This window comes from Trichechus manatus, unplaced genomic scaffold, assembly GCF_000243295.1.
Source record: "Trichechus manatus latirostris isolate Lorelei unplaced genomic scaffold, TriManLat1.0 scaffold00069, whole genome shotgun sequence".
NCBI lineage: Eukaryota > Metazoa > Chordata > Mammalia > Sirenia > Trichechidae > Trichechus > Trichechus manatus.
Genome location: NW_004444005.1, coordinates 94,027 through 95,184, shown reverse-complemented (window position 1 = coordinate 95,184; position 1,158 = coordinate 94,027). Strand labels below are relative to the sequence as shown.

General features: G+C 56.5%; 1 protein-coding gene across 1 annotated transcript in view; it reads right to left on the bottom strand.

Annotated features, from left to right (window-relative positions):
• Positions 1–304, bottom strand: part of LRIG3 (leucine rich repeats and immunoglobulin like domains 3) — a 64,263-nt gene extending 63,959 nt beyond the window's left edge. Inside the window, exon 1 of the mRNA XM_004380035.1 lies at positions 63–304. Coding sequence (XP_004380092.1) covers positions 63–304 — 242 coding nt within the window. The remainder of the gene's footprint in view (positions 1–62) is intronic.
• Between the last annotated feature and the right edge of the window lie 854 nt (positions 305–1,158).

Below are 1,158 nucleotides of genomic sequence, written 5' to 3'. Positions count from 1 at the left end.
AGCTCCGGCTTTCCAGAAAGAGCGGCCGGGTCTCCTGTGTCCACGGGAGTAATACTTACAACCGAGCGACCCAGGACGGGAGCGGCTCGGGAAGGCGCGCCAGGTGCTGGCGACTGCAGTCCAGCAGATCTCCGAGGCAACGGCAGGGAGCGGGGCACGGGCGCCCAGCGGCGACCCCGGAAAGATGTCCGAGTGCCCCCGGGCCGCCGCGGCGGTTGCCCTCGACAGGGCCCGCGCGCCCCAGCATCGCGCACAGCAGCAGCACCAGCGCCGCCGCGGGCGCGCGGAGCCTTGGTGCGCCCATCGCGCTCCGGCGGCCTCTCGCTCCGCCCGGCTGCAGAGCGCCCAGTGCGCACTGGGGTCCGGGCACAAACTTTCACCCGAGGAGTGGGCGCCTTCGCTGCCGCCTGGGCGTGCACGCAATCCTCCCTCTCGCTCCGTGTAAACGCTTTTTACTCGCACCAGCGAAGCCCTTTCATGCTCCGGAGCAGAGAGAACGAAACAAAAAACAACGGCCAATTGAGGCAGATTGAGGCAGAGTTGCAGCCCGAGAAGGGCAGACGCTCCGAAACCCCTTCTCGCCTAGCCTGCAAAAGAAACTTTTTCGGCTCCTCCCCGCGTCGGTGCGCAAAGTCATCGAGTGGCGGAGTCACGAGGCTGGGCGGGGCGCGCGGCCACGTGACAATAACAAGGCTCCAGCCCGGAGCGGGGACAAGGGGAGAAAGTGGAGCTGAGATTGTAAGAACTTCGGAGTTACGTTTTCCAGCCTCTCTTGGCCAGAAGTCTCTGCTATGTCCTCGGCAGCATATATCAAATGAAACTGAAGGGCAAAAGAGAGTGTCTGTAAAATAAATGAGCAAATATTAGGCCAGCTCCTAACAGACACATGAAGAAATGCTCACAATCATTAGCCATTAGAGAAATACAAATCAAAACTACAAAGAGATACCATCTTACCCCGACAAGGCTAGCATTAATTCAAAAAAACACCAAATAATAAATGCTGAAGAGGTTGTGAAGAGACTGGAACACTTATACACTGTTGGTGGGAATGTAAAATGGTACAACCACTTTGGAAATTGATTTGGCACTTTCTTAAAAAGCTAGAAATAGAAGTACCATACAATCCAGCAATCTTGGTCCTTGGAATGTATCCTA